General features: G+C 37.2%; 3 protein-coding genes and 1 pseudogene across 3 annotated transcripts; all 4 read left to right on the top strand.

Moving 5' to 3' along the window:
- The first annotated feature begins 140 nt into the window (after positions 1 to 140).
- On the top strand, positions 141 to 8,636 carry LOC141827728 (protein STRUBBELIG-RECEPTOR FAMILY 3-like; annotated as a pseudogene).
- A 589-nt stretch (positions 8,637 to 9,225) lies between these two features.
- On the top strand, positions 9,226 to 9,555 carry LOC141814372 (uncharacterized). The gene has a single exon (XM_074702329.1). It carries the CDS (start codon positions 9,278 to 9,280, stop codon positions 9,485 to 9,487), a length of 210 nt encoding a protein of 69 aa, XP_074558430.1. The 5' UTR covers positions 9,226 to 9,277; the 3' UTR covers positions 9,488 to 9,555.
- A 1,082-nt stretch (positions 9,556 to 10,637) lies between these two features.
- LOC141821599 (F-box protein At1g61340-like) lies at positions 10,638 to 11,369 on the top strand. Its single transcript, XM_074709006.1, has 3 exons — positions 10,638 to 10,928; positions 11,016 to 11,090; positions 11,178 to 11,369. Exons 1-3 carry the CDS (start codon positions 10,650 to 10,652, stop codon positions 11,367 to 11,369), a joined length of 546 nt encoding a protein of 181 aa, XP_074565107.1. The 5' UTR covers positions 10,638 to 10,649.
- Positions 11,370 to 13,617: 2,248 nt separating this feature from the next.
- LOC141832861 (sugar transport protein MST3-like) lies at positions 13,618 to 16,141 on the top strand. Its single transcript, XM_074720229.1, has 4 exons — positions 13,618 to 13,787; positions 13,880 to 14,202; positions 14,887 to 15,516; positions 15,597 to 16,141. The coding sequence occupies exons 1-4, from the start codon at positions 13,655 to 13,657 to the stop codon at positions 16,062 to 16,064; spliced, it is 1,554 nt and encodes a 517-aa protein (XP_074576330.1). The 5' UTR covers positions 13,618 to 13,654; the 3' UTR covers positions 16,065 to 16,141.
- The last annotated feature ends 4,744 nt before the right edge of the window (positions 16,142 to 20,885 follow it).

A 20,885-nucleotide genomic window follows, 5' to 3' on the forward strand; every position in this document is an offset into this window, starting at 1 on the left:
AACGTGATTGGGCGAGTGAGTTTGATTTGGATTTTCTACTTGTGGATAAGAGGAGTGGAATTAGATTAGGTGAATTATTTCTTTTCCGTCAATTTTTAAAATGAGACGTAATGGTGTTGGATCGCAAAGAAAAGCAGCAACCCATGGCATCATTGTTCGCCGTCACTTGCCTCTTTGCTCTCTCTCTCCCTCTCTCGCTTTTGTCTTTTACTCCCTACTTTTTGATGTCTATCGCCGAAATCTGAAGACTTGGGGGAAAGCTAGCAGCTAAGACTTGGCGGAGACGGCAGCCCCCCGGCAAGGTCCTCGTCGAGGTGTAGAATCGCCCGATCTGTTGGCTTGCGTGTTTCGTTTTTCGCTTTCATGTCTTGCTTTTTTTGGTCATCGCGGAGCTGCATTCTGGAGTTGATGGTCGAGTTGGAATTTTTTGCCTGGCTGTTCAAATGGACCATTTTGTTTTACTTCTCGATATGATGATTTTATGAGAGAAAGATGGGACTTTGTTTGATTTGCGTAAGTATTCTGGTTCTTGCTGCTGGATTTTAGGTCTCGTGGCTTGTTAGGGCAGCGAGAAAAGTTCCGGTTTTTTAAGTTCCTTTTTCTTTGCGTTTATTCTTTAGTTTTGGAAGTAAACTTTGGATCTCCAATTGTCCGCCAAAGTTTTGACTTTTCTTTGGCAGTTTTAATATATATTAGAAAATTTATTTTTTTTTCTCTCCATAAGTATATTCTTCCTCTTTTAGTAACGAGTTGGATGATGATCAATCTCAACAGAAAAAAGTTTGGTTCCTTGTAGTTCTTATTAATATATGTGGGAAAATATATATGTGCAGATTATTAACAATGTAAGAACATTTCTCTAGATGACAAATGGTGTGGCTTTGTTGTTTTAAATTTTACCTCCTTCAGTCACTCTATTTAAGTTTGGACCAGTAACGTAAGTATACTCTAATGTTTGTTGTTGTACTTATCTCAGCAGGACTGGAAGCTTGATGTTTCATGGTGTTATTTATCCAAGTGAATGACATGAATTCAAGGGTCATCTTGTGGGTTGGTCTGCTCGTGATTTTTGTTTTGTCACGTTGCCACTCATTCACTGATGAACGGGATGGTATGTTAAGTTTTGTTTTCCTTCTTGAAATTGCCCTTTTTTCTTTAAGTGGCTATAGGTTATATTTGCCCTTGTTCTTCTTTGTTGTGTGCAATTGTTCTTGCTGCACCACATACATGGTTAATTATATGGTATAAATCGTTTTTCTATACTTGTGGTAGGACATCTAGATTTTTTTTGTACATGGATTGCAAATGTAGTGCTCCATGTATGTAGAATTTCTTGATCTGCGGTTAATATTTCTACAAACTCTTTTTTTTCTTAGTTGTTGCTATAAATAGCTTCTATGTTGCACTGGGTTCACCTCCTCTTCCTGGCTGGATTGCGAATGGAGGAGATCCCTGCACAGAGAACTGGCAAGGCGTTCAATGTGTTAACTCAAATATAACTGCAATGTACAGTAATTTCCTCCTAACTTTTCCAATTGAACAATCTTAATCTCTTATCCTAATGGCCTTATTTTGATAGAATCATCAATGCTGCAAATCTTGGAGGACAATTGGGCGATGGACTAGGCAATTTTTCTTCAATAATTACAATGTCAGTTATAGTTGATGCAATTTCATTCTTTTGTTAGCATTAAAAATTATACTGTCTTATTCTCCAATTCATTCATTCAGCCAATTTCTCAGAGCTCATGATTATCTGGTATCTGTGTATTGATCTTGGCTTGTTACTTTTGGTTGTAGAGATCTGAGTAACAACAACATTGGTGGAGGCATACCAGAAAATCTTCCTCTTACCCTGCGCACATTGTATGTTTTAACAGATAATCTGATCTAGCTTTGCTTGTTTTCCATAATTGCTCTTATTTCATGATGACCTGTATGTTTTCTACTGGGACAGTTTTCTTTCAGCTAATCAATTCACAGGCAGCATCCCGAGTTCTTTATCGCAGTTAACGCTTCTGACAGACATGTAATTTGTTGTTTTGTTTTGCACAAATTATTAAGTGTATCCTTTTTTAGTTTCAATTCCATTGGTGGTCTTTGTGCTTTTCAGGTCAATTAATAACAATCAATTGAGTGGTGATCTGCCAGATGCCTTTAGCTCCCAAACTGGTCTAATAAACTTGTGGGTTGGGTTTTGTATTTCACTTATTTATCCATTTCTGCTTATCCTTTGTTATTGATGGTTAACACATCAATTTTCAATCAGGGATCTTTCTTTCAATAATTTCAGTGGCCCATTACCGGCTTCAATGGGAAACTTGTCATCTTTGACTACCTTGTGAGTTTCATCTGAATGCATAAGATTATTTATCTTAACTCTTTTGAGCGTGTTATGAATTTGATGATTACTTTTTTGTAGTCATGTGCAGAATAATCAGCTCTCTGGCTTATTAAATGTGTTGGAAGATCTTCCTCTCATGGATTTGTAATGCCACCTAAACCTCTGATATTTTTTTAAAAATATTTTCTTTCTTCTAGTTTGTTAATTTGTACTCCTAGGGTTATGCTGAGAATTAGTTATATGAGTCTAGGTTTATTCCCACACGAGATCTTTAGTTATTGGGTGTCATCATCATAATCATCAAACCATGGTTCTCCCAACTATTAGTTATTTGGCGTTATGTTTGAGTATTATATTCTAATAGTTCTCCTTTAATGAATTTGAAATCAAGTTTCTGAAGAAGATCTTTGCATCCCTACGTCCTCTTTCTCTCAAGTAGATATCAGAACTTTAATCAATTTCCTGTTTGCACTGGTTTGCTCTCTGATGCCTTCACCTCATTTCTCATATTATCTAGGATCATATGGTGATAGATCTCATCATACTGATTGTCTGTGGTTGTGTAAATTATATTAGAGTTCTTGTTGAGAATGGTGTTAATGAAAAGAAAACTAGGACCATAGGGATTTGTGTACATTTTCAAGTTTCAAGGATGGAATTAAACTTTGTGGGCTTCTTGTTCTGTTGTTTTTACTTAGAAGGATCTTAAGATAAAAACTGCAGTTGAATGTGTAACCATGTATATTATGGATCAGAAGTTAGGAAATTAATATGAAAAGCCACTTTAATTGATAAGTTAGTGTTAAGGTAGATGTGCAATCTTGTTAGAAAAGGTATGATAAAGGAAAATGATTAACATGCCAACAATTAATATATTTATATGTTAAATGTATGCTAAATGGCCATAAATCTGTTTGAGCTAAATGATGGTGGAATTCCCATGGGCTCTCTGGAGCCCTTAACTGGAATTTCATCAATCTGTGCAATTCCCATGCCCTCTCTCAAATCCTTAACTGAAATTTCATTAGTCTCCTCTAATGGAAGTCCTTGATGCTGGAGAGATGGCATTGTGGTACCTAACCAAGAGAGAAGTATTTGGCACATGAACCATACCTTTTGAGATCCATGTCTTCCTATATGTGTGGATTTATGAAAACTCTGTTTTTCAATTTCACTCCCATTTTTCACATGAAATGTTTGACAATTCACAGTGATGGAGGGAAAAAAGGAAGGGCACAATGCTGACTGTTGATGCATAATATTGTGATAAAGTGCAAATTATTTGAAAGAATGGTGAGGGACTATGACTTTAATGACATATGCATATCAATATAGAATTTAATGGGAAGACTAGAGGTGAGAGATAAGCTGTGAGGAGGAGAGAAGGTAGAGTAAAGAAGATAACAGAAAGAGGGGAGGAAGTAAATTGAGAAACTAGTGATGAGTAGTTGAATATATATTGTTCTCCAAAACGATACTCAACGAATAAAAGAATCATCCTTTTTATAACAATAAGGATATCTAGAAAAGATAAATGCAATTTGTGATCCTTAGCTAGACCTAGAACACTCAAGGTTCTTGAAAACCTAATATATCCTATGTGCTGATAGGGATGGACTTCATTGAGTTGAATCCTGACCTTGCCTTTACAGGGGATTGAGCGTCCAAGACATCACTGAGTTCAATCAATGTCTGAACTCCGAATCTGTCATGAAAAAGATCATTCATTGAGAATAAGCTTGATGGAATTCATCTCCAATGGCTAAGGGAGAACTTGGGAAGCCGACCATAAGAAAATAGTTAAACACAAGAGCAACAATAATTGCATGCCTGAGGTGTCCTGGGTTGATCATATTTGTAGGGCAAGATGGAATAATCACGTAATTAATAGCTAGATTGATCAAGCTTCACCTTCAGCATTTTCCTTGAAATGTAGGTTGATTGTGTGAGTATTTGTTGTCCCCATGTTTAAGCAGAGCTCTGGAAACTCTGCCTTCAACAATTTTCATTTTTCAAGTGCAGATGCTCTTTTCAGTGCCACTTAGCTATTTGTTAGTTATGATACAGTATCTTCTTATTTTATTTTATTTTTACTTACTGGTGTTCTCAATTTGGCATGACAGGAACATAGAGAATAATCTATTTGCAGGACCTGTCCCAGAGAAGCTGTTAAACATTCCAAATTTCAAGTAAGAATCACTGTATTCTAAATTTTTTAATATGCCAAATGCACTATTTTTGGATCATTAACCAATTAAATATCAATTTGCCGGATTGCAAGGAAATTTTGATTTTTATTTCTGAATATAATAATTTGAATAATTTATATATTTAGCAACCATGTACATGTATTTATACAGCGAACTGTCTAATACATAGTATGGTTATTTCACAGAAAAGATGGAAACCCCTTTAACACCTCTATTGCACCATCAATGGCTCCGCCTCAATCTGCATCACCACCTCCTCATTCAGGGGTCCCAGTCCCTGATACCAAACATACAAACTCTTCGAATGAACCATCAAGTCAAGAAAACCCTGAACAGTGGGAACAATGGAAAAATGTCAACTTTGAAAGTTGCTGCATATGTTGTTGTTTCTGTGATTCTAGCTATTGTCATTATCTTGCTGGTCGTCTTTTGTATATCAAAATACCAAGAGAGGAAGGCAGACCATGATCAATTGGTGAAAAGCCAGACAGAAATCCCAGGAAGAAGGTTCAGTGAACCTAAAAGTGAAGAACATTCTGCCAAGACAAACAATGTAGTCACTGAACGTAAGATTTTTATGCATCTATTGTTGTAGAGATTCTGATTTCATTAACTTAAATCATTGAAACTATTTGATCCGGGATTCTTGTTTGCAGTTGCTAAGGTGAATCACAATGATGAAGAGAAGGAACTTGGATCTAATGCGATGATGGCAGGTTATGCTCCATTCCTCTGTTGGTCTCATGACTTTTATACTCTCTAGTTAATATTTTTGCGGCTGATTTCCTTGACTCTAGCAGTGCCTAAGAACCCTCTAAAGGAGAATGAGCACAAAGTTGATGTGAGAGAGACTGATCTAATTATGCCCCGTCCCCCACCTCTGCCTTCACCGCCACCGCCACCGTCACCGCCACCGCCGCCGCCGCCGCCGCCACCCCTGCCACCGCCTCTTGTGGAAAAACTTGTGAAGCCAATTGCTCCCAGTAGACATGCTAGCACTTCGCAAACGAACACTTCCCCAACATCTGCTGCATCCTTTTCTGTTGCTGAACTTCAACAATACACAGATTATTTTAATGAAGAAAATTTGGTCAGAGATAGTATGTTGGGCAAGGTATACCTTGCAGAGCTTTCTGACAGAAAGGTATGGAAGACTGTATATCAGAACTTTGGCATTTTTTGGCTATAATGGTTTGTTGAGTTTACAAATCAGCTGAATGTGAAAAATAAATAACTATGCAACTTACTACTTGGTCAGATGACCTTCTACACACTTATAGACTCTTGATATAAATGAAAAGGAAAAACTTTAAATAATATATCTAAATTTTCCTGAGTCTATTGTTTGAATTATAGAAGAGGCTAAAGTTTCTCTGTTCGACCAAGTAATTTCTACAATATTGTTTATTTTGAGTATCCACAGTCTTCAGAAAATTATATTGTGCATGTATGTGTTTCTTTGGAACTTTGAGTTAACAATATCTTGGATCGATGCTACTGACTGATCCTTGATTAACATGTTCACTAATTTTTTAAAACCTTTATCAGACAATAGATCTATGTCAGGAGACATTTTCAGTATCCTGATTAAATATATTATTCTTGCTTACAGCTACTAGAAGTCCTGAAGCTTGACAACGGGAACTCAAGAATAACGGTGGATGACTTTTTAGAACTGGTTCTAACTATCTCTGAACTCAGGCATCCTAACATTGTTGAGCTAGTTGGGTACTGTGCAGAGTTTGATCAGCGGCTGCTTGTCTACAAGCACTTCAGTAAGAAGACATTAGATTATGTGATTCATGTTGGAGATGATCTGAATGGTAAACTATCATGGGTTGTCCGCCTTGAGGTAGCCCTAGGGGCAGCAAGGGCGTTAGAGTAAGTGTAAAATTCTGTTAATCCTTGTATATGCTGCACAAGAATCCTAAATTCATTGGCTGAGAATTGCACTTGTTGTGTTTCAGGTATCTTCATAAGGGTTGCCAACCACCACTTGTGCACCAAAATTTTGAACCTGCCAATATTCTCATTAATGATAAGCTTGTTGTCCGTGTTACAGAATGTGGTTTGTCTTCATTAATGTCATCCAACTCAGTGACTCAGGTAATTACAAATAGAGAATATTTCATTTTACCCTTATAGGTTCTTTTGCCCCCTGTAGCTTAGAATTTTGTTTCACTCTCATAGTTTGTAAAATAGAAATAAAATATCTTTTGACCTTAATGTTATTTCTTTTTCTATCCAAGCAGTGATTTCTCTATCACATTCAATGTACACGTGACAATAAGATGATGGTATATTCGAAAAAAAATCAAATTTAAATGGTCAAATTGATTGGATAGTAAAAGGGTACTCTACTATTAGCATTTTTGGCTAACTTTTCCCTAGATCATATTTGAAAACTCAGTGTTTACGGTGCCAGCCTTGTGAAGAATGATGCATCTGCCAAGCCATAGCTTATCTATAAGGTTAGATCTCTATGTCAAGCAGGACTAACCCACATTTGCCAATTGAGCGGCCATAGCACACATGTGATGATAGATTTATATGTCAAGGTGGACTAACCTGAATTCCACTTGAGCTGTCTCTATCACTTAGTTTCAATATTTAGCTAAGGCCACTCTAGGCTCAGCAAGAGTAGTTGCTACAAGAAGCAAATTTGGTTCTTGCCTGACCAAGGAAGCAACTATGAAAGGTTTTCCTGAATAATCAACCTGGAAAAGATATAAGCATTTAGTGTATTGAGAATCATCTCTGATTATAAATTCATTGATAATTAAAGTATTATTTGTTATGAATTTGTAACATATGCACTTTATATCAGCATTTTTATTGTGCAATAAAAAATAAAACTTATAAGCATCAAATCCTATGTAAGTGTTGGTGTCATATCTCCCAGTTGTCAGGTCGAATGCGTGCATTGTACAGTTATGAAGCCCCTGAGATCAATGAAGGCGGACAATATACTGATAGGAGTGACGTGTACAGTTTTGGAGTTGTCATGCTAGAGCTTCTCACTGGACGCAAGCCATATGACAGGTTACAAATACGTAGATGTGTTCCTGTTTATGACTATTCATCAATCCATTTCCAACAATCTTGTGATGGTTGATAGTTTTTTTTTTCAATGTTTCCCTTGCAGCACACGTCCTCGTGCTGAACAACATCTTGTGAGATGGGCTCTTTCTCAGCTGTATGACATCAATGCTTTAACAAGGATGGTGGATCCTTCATTAGCTGGAGGGTATTCTGAGAAATCGCTGTCCTGCTTTGCTGACATTATAAGCCGCTGCATTCAGGTACTTTTTAAACATCTCATGTTGTTGGCCTACTTCATTCAGTTCTCATCCAAAGCAAACACTCAACTTATAATAGCATATGGTGTTCTGGAATACAAAAAGATATGTGGATACCAAAACATATAATGGACTAGAGATGGACTAATTTCATGTTAATTTGAGCATTGGGGCAAGTTCTCTTGGCACATGTAGCGTTGAAACATTGCTACAACCATTTTGACTTGTTTTTGGATCTTCTAAGAGAAAAAAAAAATTGAAGAAGAATACCATGTGCAAACAACTCTAATAATCTGTATGCTCTGTCCTAACATGAGATTATGTTCTTCAGCGAGAGCCAGAGTTCCGACCGGCAATCTCTGAGGTTGTTCAGGATCTCATTCGCATGATCAAGGATCTGAAGGGTGCAAGAAATTGAGTGTGTCTAGTGTATGAAGGGAAAAATCTATCATAAAAGCAAGAGAAGGTGGAGCTGATTGTTTGCTACATTGACTGGACATAAATTATTGCAAATTTGCCAACATGGTTAGTGATGCCCACCTGTGGAAAGATTGGTGACTCTGAGGGTCTGATAGTAGACCCTCGTTTGGGACATTTTCCTGACCCAAGTACTATCTCAAGTAGAATAAGCATCTCTTCTCTTGTGATGTAAAGCATTTCTTCTCATTGATATGGAATGAAACCTGTAAGAAACTGTCAACTAGCTAGACAAATTTGTCCGCTTGAACCCAATGTATACCATGGTTTGTGGAGCTAGGAATTATGCTTAGCAACGTTTTTCTTCCGTCATTTTCCAATGACATTGTCTATTATATTCTTAAATAAATTTTTATTTAAATATAGCATTTAATATAGGAGGAAAAAAAAGTCGCTTCGCATTGTCTAATGAATATGCAGCATCAATGTTTTGGATTGACCTGAAGTTCCTCTTGAATTTTAACATCGAAGATTACAATGGTGCAGGTGTTTGATGATTCACGGAATGTTGCTTCAATGTTTCATCTAGAATTTTGAATTGGAAGGACACAGCGCCATTCAAGTAAGCCAAGCGAAACTCAACGGCCAATTTATGACCGACTCTACCGCGAGACCACTGAACTGCTTGATTAGTTTCTTGTCTCATGCGTCACGATCAAATAAATCCGAGGTGGGTGGGCAACAGGTGCCCATGCGAGGCAACGGGTTAGTGAGGCTCCGGGTCCTTCGTGCCCCGCCATTAATGAGTCGAGCAGCCCACGCTGCTTCCATGATGCCTCACTCTTAATTGCTTCACGACGCTTCCCAACTCCCAACCCCCCGGTTCCATCGGCCCTGCTCGCCCCTCTTTATAATGAGTCAATTTTTTCCCTCGGCATTTCCTCGAACAGGAAGCGGGCGAGGGATAGGAGGCAGCATAATCAATAAATAAATATATATATATATCGATGGTGTTCCTGTGCTTTCTGGTGGACCAGCAGCGGAGGGTGCGGAGCAGCAAGCCGGCGGCGGGGATCTGCTCGCGGTGCGGGGCGTGCGCGCGGGTGGCGGACATGGAGACGGCCACGCGCTTCTGCTACGTGCCGGTGCACCGCAGGAGCTGGCGGGCGATCATCTGCACCTTCTGTGGCGCCCTCCTCAAATCCTACTACAATTAACTCACATATATACAGTGGCTTTATTGCTTTCAATTGATGTAAAATTTTTACCTACGAACAGAGTTTTTGATATTTGCATTTCTTTCAGTATCCAAAAACATCTACAAAAAATATTAAATCTCTGTAGAATACTTTTTTTTAATTCCTCGTATTTGATCCGTCTCTCAAGCTCCTAAGAACAGCATTTTTTGCGTGAAACGCCAGCTGTTGTAACATTAACTAAAGGTTTATTTGTGCTAAACAGTTGATATTTTTTTCTCGCTGATTCGTGGGCCAGACCATATTGGGCCAATTCGCGCCGATTTTGTCGTCATGGGCGATGGTGTAACGTGTTGGGCCCAAGTGTGTTAGCGTGTCCACAAGCTACCGACATGGTCTGCCATATCACCGCCGACGTTGTCGCCACGTCAGCGTATCTAATTTTTGCCACCCGAACCGCCAACCAGACGCCGCCATAAAAGACCCGCCGCCCCCAACGGCTAGTTCTCCCACCGTCCTGATGTCGCCACGTGCGCCTCTGAAAACCATCGGGGACCCAATTTCACGCGGTCAGAAGGCGGGAAAGCATAAAATTTTTAAAAGATTCATTCGATCAGATCTCCATATTTTGTCGGATATTTTTTACCATCTTTGGCTGCGACTCCGAGCAGTTTCCGAGAAGAAACCTTTTTTAAATACGGAAAATCCGAGACTTACCTTGTTAATATATCAGGATTGAGGATAGGAGAGTTTACCGAGGGCTGGTGGTGAAACTTTGTATTCGAAGTCTAATTTTTCTTCTTCTTGGTTGTCATCAGGTAGTTCAATTTGATCCTGTAGTTTCTACTTCTTCTTCTTCTTTTTCAAAAAGGAATCCTTTTTTTGTGTTGTGGTCGATTGGTTTTTGGTTCTTGATAGCTCTTTGTTTTTAAAAATATTTATAATCTGATTTCCCCTTCTCATCTTCGTGTGAGATTCGTTTTTAATTCTTAAAATCATTCTTTAAGTTGCTGTCTTTCGATTTTTCTCGTGGAAGATGAACGCCGAGATTCTTACAATTAATATTTGGGCGTTTCCAGTTTTCAGATTCCCTTTGATAAGATTATCGTGTAGGACATGTTCTTTCCCTTCAATTTACCTGAAAAATTCTTGTTGGATTTGCAGAGTGGGAATCAAGACGAAAATGGCAGTGAGAGATACTCAGGAAGAAGAATCAGTTCCATCGTCGTCGTCAAGCATTGCTTGTCCCAACTATTTTGCTTCAGCAGAAGAATCGATTCCGGCCGGAGTAAAATTTGTTCGTAGCACAAGCACATTGGGGCGAAAAAGAGTTGGTTTGTCCAAGTCTGTTCACTTAGCCAATTTGTCCTCTCCGTGTGGTTCATCATCCTCTAAGAAACTGCGTACAATGTCAACAATGGAGCGATCGAATCATTTGGAGACACTGCCTCAAGATGTTCTGGTACTCATTCATTTTCACCGTTTTTTTTTTTTTTTTTTTTTTAAAACTTATCGGATTCTAATATTCGAAACTATAATCTTCTTATAGGTAAGAATATTATCTAAGGTCGATCATGGTGACCTAACGCAACTCCTCTTTGTATCCAAGACTGTGAATCAAGCTGTAGGTCTCATTCCTTTACGTTTCCTTAGCCTTTACAAACTTCCTAATTCCACAATTGCTAACTTAATTTTGGATACTTCTATTCAGACATCCATTGCCAAAGAGATGCATTTCGCTCTTCGCACCCCAATTTCAAAGCCTGTCTTTAAGGACGACGTCGCTAGCAGCGAAGAGGCTCCAAATGCGCCGATGCAACATAGGGTTGCAAGATCAAGGCTTTATGCTACGAACCTTTCAAGTATTGCCGTAGTTCTTTTCCCTTCTCAAGAGGATGAATGATCAGTTGTGCGTGTAAACAAATTGTTAGGTCGACACAGAGTTAGCTTCATAGTTAGTAATTTCATCCTGTGGTTTGTAAAGGGCATATAGGTATACAGATTCAGTTTAATACTGCTGCAAGCCATCTTCAACTCGTTCGTTGAAGAGATATTATAACTTATAAACAATGTATATGACTAACTGTGAAGAGGATAATCTCTTCAGGTGCCCACTTTTCTGCATAGAATTTGGTGTAATTCTTTGAATGTCTGGAGTTTCTTTATAGAAAGCAAGTGACGCAAATAAGATGAGTTTGGAGGCTCGTCCAAATTGGTAATTTCAGTTATTGCCTAAATTTTGGCAAAAGATGCTGATAAATAACGAGATTCACGAGGCTTTGTTGCGACAAATTAGATTCTTAAATAGACTGACCGGTGCTTCCCAATAAACAATGAGACAAAATCCTTCTACTTTGCATTCAGCTTGGTGGATATCCTCTTCTTGCATGCCATTCACAGTCCTGAAAGTGATGCAGCTCCAACCTTGAATGATAAAGCTAGTAGGAAGGGGACTGGAGATAATGGATGCCACTCAGCGTGCCACAGGGCTCTTCGAAGGCCAGAAGATCATAAAACCGACGACTTCCACTTGGTCAGACATGGACTGATCGATTGCTTATTTTGTGGAACTGCTCCAAATCCAATGATCCACTCTAGCAGTGGGAAAAAAAGAAGTGATTCCAGTGAATGGATATCAACTCTAGCAGATGGTGGATGTAGCTGGTTAAATGAGTCATGGCCATTGAGAATGACCGTGCAAAATAGAACACAGCTCGGCCTCGGCTACCGTTGTTTCACTTACTGCTGTACACTGCATCAGCGCAGCCTCTCTCCCGTATATGCTTCAGTTCAACAGCCAGGGGAAAGCCATAAATAGCAATGGAGTAACATTTATGTAGCGTTGTTCATTTTGCTTATTCTTTTAATAATATAGAGGTTTGGATTTCTTCAATTAATTTTAAAAATAAATATATTTTTTTAAAGATTTATGAATGCTCAAAAGCTGGCTTGTTGCTATTTTTGGCATTTTGGGATCGATGCATGATCGTTAGGAAATCACAAATAAAAGAATTAGATCAATATTTATTATTATTATTATTACTATTATAATATAATGGGCCCATATGATGGTCAGTGGGCCCATTGGCGTGCTTCGATTCGATGCTTTGGTAAGTCAACTCATTTGACCCTAAAGCCTCCGCCCACCGTGCATGATTATTGACGAGGCTTATTATTAGTTTATAATTATTGGAAAATCTAATTTTTTTTTCAATTTAGTAATTATAATAACATGTTAAAATTTGAACATAATTATTATTATATTAAATATAAATGGCTAAATTAAACATGTATTGATTATTATATTTTTGGCATTTTAACTTACCCAAGAAAATCAACTTGACTTTGAAAAACCATTGAATATTTATAATTTTCTAAATCAACCAGCTTAAATAAACAAGCTCATTTTATTATTAAAATTTAAAAAAAAACAAGTCAGCGTGCGATTTGTGTTGTCGCGATTCCACTCCACAAGTCAAACAAGCTCCATGACTTCAATTTTCGGCTTTTCTTCTTATTTAATGAACATCTTCAACGTAGATATTTCATTTAAATTTGCCTAATAAGTAATTTCAAGCTAAAATTATTCCATCTAAATATAAGAAAATTGATAATTGAAAACGATCGCATTCATTAATTTCATTTTAACCATTCTAAACTAATAACTAGCCCTTGAATCATTAAGCCGCATGGTTTGTTTGGTAGAAATTGTTTAATCGTATTATAAAAAATTAATATTGAATATAAGGAACATTTTGCAAAATCATTTCAATTCTAGCTGTTTCTTAGATCACGTTTAGTTGTAGTATATTTATGGGCACTATATTTTTTTAGAAAGTAATTTCTATAACTATATTTTTTTTTTAATTACAATTTGCCAACGCCGAATATTTTTTAGTGAACTATTCCGTCCGGTCCATTTTTCCAAAAGGCAGATCTTAAATCGTGTCCTACGAATCAGTGAGCGTGAAACATTTAATGCGAAAGAGGATAAGATTAAAGAAAAATAATATAATTGTAATTTCTTGAAATTGATTTCTTGATCAACGGCCACGATTTCCCGGGTCCTGTCGGTTGCCCAACACTTAACCACGCCTCTATTTAAACACGCTCCCTCTTCGCGGAAGAGTCCACTTGTTCCTCTTCTCTGTTTCTTTTCTACCTTGCCTTAAGTGGTCGGCGGAAGCAATGGCGGGCGGTGCGATCATCAACTCCGGTGGAGGTAAGGAATATCCTGGTAAACTTACTGTGTTCGTCTTCTTCACCTGCGTCGTCGCCGCCACCGGGGGTCTCATCTTCGGCTACGACATCGGCATCTCCGGTGAGGATTTGATCTTCATTATTGATCTAGATCTAGATGGTAATATTTGTTTATTATTTGAACTTGATTGATTTTGGGTTCGGCGTGGGTAGGCGGAGTGACCTCGATGGATTCGTTCTTGGAGAAGTTCTTCCCGGAGGTGTACCGGAAGGAGAAGCACGACACGAGCACCAACCAGTACTGCAGGTTCGACAGCCAGCTTCTGACGGCCTTCACGTCGTCTCTGTACCTGGCGGCGCTCATCGCTTCGTTCTGCGCATCGGCGGTGACGAGGATGCTGGGGCGCAAGTGGTCCATGTTCTGCGGAGGGATCATTTTCCTCGTCGGCGCCGCGCTCAACGGAGTCGCCAAGAACGTGTTGATGCTCATCCTTGGACGCATCCTCCTCGGAGTCGGCGTCGGCTTCGCCAATCAGGTTGGTTTCCATCGTTTTGGGGGAAAAGCCTTTTCGATAAAGATAACCGAACCCTTTTCACTTTTCCAAATCTGTTTGGATACGCTGATGCGGATGCATCGAACTATTCATTCCACCCCAATTCGATTTCCGCAGAATTAATTAGGGAAAGCTCGATCCCTGACAAAGTGTGTACGTTTTTTTTTTCCTTTTGGCATATTGTTACGAAACTGTGAGCGGAGCCAAGGGGCTCCATAGTTTTTCTCGGTAACATCGATTTTGCTTCCTGAAATAGAATCTCTGTTTTTTGGTCAATTAGGCGAGAAACTTTTTTCTGGCTTTCGTTTTCATCTTGTGGTTCGAGCTAGAACGTGACTCTCTCACTCCAAATTGCGAAGGCTATATTTCTATTTAGTTTTTTTATTAAGATTATACGATTGATTGTGGTTATAAAAAGTTATCATCAATCAACGATTTGGAATCTTGGTTGTCATGCTCGTGTATCACAACTTTTGTTATAAAGTTTTTTGTCGCAATCGAGGATTCTCTGCTCCCGAGTCCTCCTCTCGTCCCATTAGAAAGAAAATTAGCACTTGTTACTGAGAAAAAACAAAGATAGGATGAAAGACAACCTACCCAGAGTAGGTTGTCGCGTTACACATGTAGCTAATAAAGAAAAGCGTTTCTGTTTTGTTCATTCTGCAGTCTGTGCCAGTCTATCTCTCGGAAATGGCTCCTGCGCGGCTTCGTGGCATGCTCAATATCGGATTCCAGCTCATGATCACGTTGGGAATCCTCTGTGCCAACCTCATCAACTATGGCACCGCTAAGATCAAAGGCGGCTGGGGATGGCGCGTCAGTCTTGCACTCGCCGCCGTCCCAGCCGCCATTATCTCCATCGGCGCGCTTTTCCTTCCCGACACGCCCAACTCCCTCATCGAGCGTGGCCACTCCGAGAAGGCCAAGAAGATGCTCCGCCGCATTCGCGGCACCGACGACATCCTCGACGAGTACAATGACCTCGTCGTTGCTAGCGAGGAATCCAAACTGATTAAGCACCCGTGGGCTAACATCTTGAAGAGGAAGTACCGCCCGCAGCTCACCATTGCCATTCTCATTCCCTTCTTCCAGCAGCTGACCGGCATCAATGTGATCATGTTCTACGCCCCTGTGCTGTTCAGAACGATGGGTTTCGGCAACGATGCTTCTCTCATGTCCGCCGTCATCACAGGGATAGTAAACCTGTTCGCTACCTTCGTATCTGTTTTCACCGTCGACAAGCTGGGCCGAAGGAAGCTTTTCCTGGAAGGTGGGGTTCAGATGATCATAAGTCAGGTACAAAAAATCTACTACTTCTCTCTATTCCTCAGCCGCAACAATTCTGAATGACTGAAGTGAGTAAATTCTTTATGCAGTCTCTGGTCGGAATTTTAATGGCAATCAAACTGGGAACTAGTGGAGAGGGGCACTTTTCAAAGACATACTCTGGTTTTCTGGTCTTCTTTGTTTGTATCTACGTGATGGGGTTTGCATGGTCTTGGGGTCCCCTTGGATGGCTAGTTCCCAGCGAGATCTTTCCTCTTGAGATCAGGTCGGCAGGGCAGAGTATCAACGTTTCTGTCAATATGCTGTTCACCTTTGTCATTGCTCAAGCCTTCCTCTCCATGCTCTGCCACTTAAAGTTTGGTCTCTTCTTCTTCTTCGCCGGATGGGTGATCATCATGACCATCTTTATTGCCCTTTTCCTTCCTGAGACGAAAAACGTGCCGATTGAAGAGATGGTTCTTGTCTGGAAGGCCCACTGGTTTTGGAGCAGATTCATTTCAGATGACGATGTTCATGTAGGAAAGGTCGAGATGGGCAAACCCAATTCTGCCTTTTGAAAGATCAAATCGTCGTGTGTTCCTTTTGCAAGATCATTACCTTAAATGTCAGCAAGAATACTTTTATATATCCTTTGAGCTACAATTGGTTTGGTTTTGGGATTGATAATTTTAAATTCCTTCTGACCGAACTTAATAATTTATGCTTTTATTTTGTATGAAGTAACCATAAATATCATGCGCGATAAGGTCAGAAAAAAACCCTACAAAAATTCAAACTGTCTTTCCGTTCACCTTTTTGAAACAAAAGAAAAAAAAGAAAGAAATCCATCTAATTGCATCGTAAAGTGTCTTTTTTTCTTCCACAATGGATTTAGAGTACCCCATTCAACTACGTTTTGCTCTCTCTCTATATATATTTATCCTCGAAAGTTAGCTTCTTTTCATGGACGTTGCATGCGTTAAAGAATGAAGACTCTCCGACTCTTCCCGTGTTTCGTACGCCATAGCCATGAAAAGTTAGAAACCAAGGCACGAAAAAGTTGCAGGAGATTTACTGATAACTTATCTAGTGTTCTCCGCTACTTGAAATTAATGATCGATCTTCAATTGTGGATTGGTTTTGGATAAGATCGTGGATAAAAAAAAATCCAGTGATGTGGAGGGGAGTTGTAAAGTTGTAATCCTTGGTTCGAGGAGGGCCTTAAATTGTTTTTTCTTATTATTGCATGACTAACCTAATTAATAGCATCACGTTGAAAAAAGTCTTTAAAACATATTTTCTACTTTCTAGAATGTGCATTCATATCGATGGTGGATTTAGCTTAAAATGTGGTTGGGAAAAGGTAAGGTAATAAGAGAACAACAAAATATTTCCATCCAATAAATTTGGTGTAGATAAGATCTTACATAAAGGAAGGAACACAAGTTTTGGTGCTTTTGAGTCAGCAAGATCAGTAGGAAAAACTAAAAAGCAGCCTTTTGAAATTTGGAATAAGATCTGCACAAAACTATATTATAAGAAGACAAGAGTTTGTATTTACAAGACTATTCAGTTGCTTCTGTTCTCGTAGACCAACAGTTAATTGTATTGTCGTATGGGATCATCAGTACTGCACCTTGTTACTAATGATGATATTTTAACACCAAATGTTTTCTTTCTCAACTTAAGACTTCTACCTTATTGATGATATTTAATATACAGGTACAGAATCATTAAAAATATATATATATAAATATAGATAAAAAACTACACAATTTATGAATTGAAGTTTAGGATACATTTTTAAAAATTCTTTTGGGTATATTTCTGCTAGAAAAATCATATCATGCTTACTGGAAATTAGTTAATTAGACATTACTTTGGGGCAATTTTTGATCGCGAGCTTCTTCAAATTATCAGATACGAGGATAATTTTAATATTTTTATTTATTTTTATGTTTGGTGGATATCAATTTAGTGTTGATTGAATTAATATTCTTCTCATCGATCAATTTGTTTGAACGCTGGGATCAATTAGTTGGACCGGTGTCAATTTCAAGCCTTTGATCAAGACTAGTCGCTGCCGTTTCCATTCAGCTTTCTACAGAGACCAACATGATGACAAACCGGTCGTTATATATTTGTCTGACGTGTTGTGAAGATGACTTGATATATTGTGCCTTTTACTCTATTATAGATTTTTGTTTGAAATATAAAAGAAAATTATTAATTTTCCCGTCGTTGCCTCAACATTTGAGGTTCATGGCTCATGACGAAGATTTGAAGATAAAATTAAGAATCAGTGAGTAGTGAAGTTTACTTTGATTCACTACTACACCTCAATCTCTATCATCTCGACGTTTAGGGTCTGCCTTTCTGCCAATTTGAATACACTACTAGAAAACTAGCCTTTTGAGACACAACAAAATCTGTCTTAAATTATAAATTTACTGTCTCAAAATATTTTTGAGACGGTGATGAGACGGTAATGTAGCCGTCTCCAATACAAGCGTCTCAAAAAAATATTGAGACAGTTGCACTGTCTCAAATACGATTTAAGACGGTGTTGAGACGGTTGTTAAATTGTCTCAAAAATATTTAAGACAGTTATTTTTTTGTCTCAAATGTTATGTCTTATCCTGTGAAAAAGTTAGAGACACCAGATTGAGATAATAATGTACCGTCTCAAATAAAAGTGAAGACAGTAAATTACTGTCCCTAATATTTTCATTGGTTAGATACACTATTTGTGATGAAATTTAATAAATACTTACTATACAAATTAATCTAGATCAAAATTATTGAATTGCCATTTCAAAATAAAAAGTTTCATACTGACATTCATCCAATAATAAAAATGTGTACATATCCATCATTAATTTGATAAGAAAAAAACTACTATTCCAAAGTTACACAAGAGAAAACTTAAAGAACAACTCTTCATGATCTGGAGATAACTTCTATGATCCTTCTTCATCAGAATCCTGAACATTAAAAAAAAACTCTTTTTAGAGGTAAAGATTTTTATAATCTATAAGAATATAAAGAATCCATTTACTCAAACATAATTGATTCAACATGAGACATATATGTAGATTAACCACAAAATCTTACATGACTAAACATATAAAATTGAAGCTCACATAGAAATAGTCAATTTAACAAAGCCCATTGAATTCAAGGGGTGTGCATAAGATTTATTGTTCAGAAATAATAGAAAACATATATTGTTCAAAAAAATTAATAAATAAAACTTTTCAATAAGAAATTTCATCATCTATCATGTATATAATCCTCTTTCTTGCAACTATATATATTAACAAAAATAAATGCTTGTGAAAGCAACTACCAATGTACCTGTTGGTTACCCAATCCTTGTTCATGTGAAATAGTATTATCTGCAACCTAAAAAAAAAAGTATACATATTACAAACTATCAAAATTCATCATAAAAATAAATTATTTTTAATGATACATACTTTTATTTTGAAGTTAGGCATCGAAGTCCTTCTGGTGCGATGTATTGACCCCGCAAGTTCTCTATTGAGTGCATTTTTCTTTGCAATTTCCTTAAAAACAAAAAAAATAGAGATGTTTTGAACAAGTTATAATAATAATAAAAAAATCATAAACAATGTTATTTAAGACAAGAAATTACTTGAAATTTGTCTGGATTCCACCTTCATGCAGAAAAAGAGAACGGAAAGTATCATTTTTCAGAGAAAAAAATGGAAAATGTACCTGTGCAGTGTTAAACACAACATTCTTGCAATCTGAAAGGATGCTAACTGACCAGGGAGGAACACTATACTTAACATTCCTAAATGTGATAAATTTATCTTCCTGCTCATCAATGTTAGCAAGGAAGGCAACACACCCACCGAATTTGTCTTCGTAGACATTTACCTGTTTAAGCAAAAAACAAAGAATAGAGGTACTAACAAGTTATGGACTTCTTAGTAATAGGATCATGTAAAAAAGAGCCAAACCTTATAAATTGTATCCGTCAGGGAAGTTCAAGTAGTAAGAGACGAACAATATAAAAGTACTAATGGAACTTATGTAAAAAGTATTAATAGTTGGAGATTTTTCACATCACTAACTAGATTTGTAATGTCTGCACTTTAAAATGTTGCGATTATCAGAAATGATGTTCTTGAATGTAATATTGCATATGTCTGCCTTTGTAATCATTAGTGCATAAGTTTCAATCTCTACCTAAGCAGTAGAAATATTTTTGGAATGAAATATAATGCAAAGAAAACATGACATTGTGAAAATTACTGTTACCTCTTGGAGAGGGCCAACAGAAAAAAACTTTGACTCGCCATATAGTAAAGTATGTTCGCATAACTTTATAGATTTGTGAAGCTCCCTTAGATGTCCCCATTTTGGAAGCCTAGGTAATCTTCGGAGCCGGTGGTGAAGCGACGGTGGTGAAGCGATGGCTTGTTGCTGTGATAGGCGGCGGTAGTGAAGTAGGCTTCTTATCTTCGGAGCTGGTGGTGAAGCGGCGGTGGTGGTGAAGCGGCGGTGGTGCGGCGCTGCGGTGGTGCGGCGCTGCGGTGCGGAAGGAGCAGACGGCGTGGAAGTATGGCGGTGCAGAAGAAGGATGCGGTGGAAGAAGGATGCGATGCGATGCGGTGTGGAAGTTAGGGTAAATGTTATTTAGCATTTGATTTATAAAAATATAAAACGTAAATGAAAATAAAACTTTCATTTACGTAAAAACTAAATAAATGTTATTTACATTTACATAAATGTTATTTTCATTTATGTAAGTCAATGTTATTTACGTAAACATTTATTTGATTTATAAAAATATAAAACATAAATAAATGTTATTTAGTATTTGATTTAATTAAAATAATTTTATAAAACGTAAATGAAAATAAAATTTTTAAAAACATAGATAAATTTTTTATTAATTTATAAATATTTATTTATATTTATATAAAGAGAATTTTTATTTATTTATTAATTTATAAATATAATAAAAACGTTTATGTAAACATAAGTAATAATGATTTTAAATTTTTATTAATTTATAAATATTAAGTTATATTTGTCTAAAGAGATTTTTTTAATCATTTGTTAATTTATTAATATAATTAAAATGATTTTATAAACGTAAGTAACCACAATTTAAAATTTTTATTAATTTATAAATACTAATTTATATTTGTCTAAATACTTATGTATGTGTGTGATTTTGTTTCTTTTTTTGGACACAATCAAGACAATTTGAGACATACTTTTTTACCGTCTTATTTGAATGTCTTATATAATTATATCTTTAACTGTCTTTATTAGGTGTCTTATTTAGTTGAATATGAGACAAAATTTTAAATACCGTCTTAAATTTAATGTCTCAATGTAAAATTTTAAGACACCTATAA

This window comes from Curcuma longa, chromosome 1, assembly GCF_044706935.1.
Source record: "Curcuma longa cultivar G26 ecotype Majalengka, Jawa Barat chromosome 1, ITB_CL_G26_1.1, whole genome shotgun sequence".
In the NCBI taxonomy this organism is placed as follows: Eukaryota; Viridiplantae; Streptophyta; class Magnoliopsida; order Zingiberales; family Zingiberaceae; genus Curcuma; species Curcuma longa.